General features: G+C 32.1%; 1 protein-coding gene across 1 annotated transcript in view; it reads right to left on the reverse strand.

Annotated features, from left to right (window-relative positions):
* smc6 (structural maintenance of chromosomes 6) overlaps positions 1 to 1,611 on the reverse strand; it is a gene marked incomplete at its 5' end in the record, with an annotated part of 17,240 nt that overhangs the window by 8,916 nt on the left and 6,713 nt on the right. Inside the window, 2 exon segments of the mRNA XM_014029587.1 lie at positions 702 to 872; positions 969 to 1,049. Of these exon segments, the coding sequence (XP_013885041.1) occupies positions 702 to 872; positions 969 to 1,049 (252 nt within the window).

Genomic DNA, 1,611 nt, shown 5'->3' on the forward strand with positions numbered 1-1,611 from the left:
ATAGAACAGATATACATAATTAATCCATACATATTGATTTTGTTTTATTTCACAGGGATATTTATGTATTTGATGGAATATTTATTAATACTTAACTAAATACATTGTTTATTTATTTAATTATATATTTATTTATTGTATTTTGAATAAAACGGCTCTCCATAAAAACTAAGAAATTGTACAATTTAAAAATAAATGATGAACTGGAAATGACAGAAATTCAGTCTTTCCACTTTTCAGTTCAGTTACTTTATTCTGAAACTGTTTCCCTGTTTTTAGATGCAGGTTTTCACAGCCTGGTGAACCTCTGTCCATCTGTACTTCTGAGAGATTCAACTATAAGTCCTGTGACTGATAATTAACCTGATTAGTTATAAAAAGCTCCTCCAACTGTTTTTATGCCTCTTAGATTTACAGCCTTTCGCTTCTCCTGTTTCAAGATTTTTGAGATGTTGCTGGCATAAAATATAAAATGACATTCTTCCTAAAAGTTGCACAATTTCATTCTTTGAATTTTTAATATGTTCACTTTGTTCCACTATGAATAAAATATGAGCTCATGAGATTTGAAAATCATTGTATTTTACACATTTCACTTTTTTCAGATATGCGAATGTACTAAAAACATGTGTTGATACTAAAGAAATGTGACTGCAATAGTAAATACAAAATATAGCTTCTGGAGCTTTCTTTTTTTTTACCTTCAAAGACTCAATTTCTTCTGAAAGCTGATCAATTTTATTTCTAACCGACAAATACTTGGAGTTTGCATCTTCTAACACTTTTTGATGCTTGTCAAATTCTGACTTTGCCTCCTGAACGATTTGTTTTTCTGCTTCAATTTTCTGTTGGTTCTCCTGGGCAACGTCTACCTGTGGGATGATCAATTTAAACATTAATGTCAAACAACCCATGGTGTTAATGTCTGAATAAATAAACAGCAATATGAGACAGAAATTAAGGATCACCAAAGAGCTGATGTCATCACTTTGCTCCTCCACAGCCGTCTCCAGCTCAGTTATTGCTGCTTTCACCTGATTCTCAGAGCTCTGTAGTAAAAACAGGAAAGCAAAGGCGAGAATCTGTCTAGGTTCTGACTGCTGGAGATTATTTAGTGACTCAAAATTGGGAAAATAATGGGTGAATTTTCTGCAGCATTCCTACTAAAATCTGAGTTTTTACAATCAACTGCATTTGTGCAACCAGATTTTAAAAATCACAACCTATTTTCATGTGCACAACTTACAAAAGTTTATATTAGGTCACACACTAGATTGTTGCCCATATTTTACACACCTTAACTCACTTTGCACCAATCAAGGCATCAGAATATGATGTAGCCCTCTAAGATCTGGGGTCTAAATGGCCATTTTGGCCGATTTCGAATTGATCCTTATATTTTCATCTTAAAAACTATTTACCGTATTTATTCGTGTATAATGTGATCTCATGTATAATATGACCCCCATTTTAGAGCTTAAAAAGCATAAAAAATTTAATCCTTAAACTACCTCCAATTTCATACAGACTTCAAGATTTTTCAGCCTTTGAAGTCTTTATACATATCAGTAAAATGATCATTGGACTGTTCATTTCATTTTAACAACATAT

Source organism: Austrofundulus limnaeus, unplaced genomic scaffold (genome assembly GCF_001266775.1).
Source record: "Austrofundulus limnaeus strain Quisiro unplaced genomic scaffold, Austrofundulus_limnaeus-1.0 Scaffold923, whole genome shotgun sequence".
NCBI classification, from domain to species: Eukaryota; Metazoa; Chordata; class Actinopteri; order Cyprinodontiformes; family Rivulidae; genus Austrofundulus; species Austrofundulus limnaeus.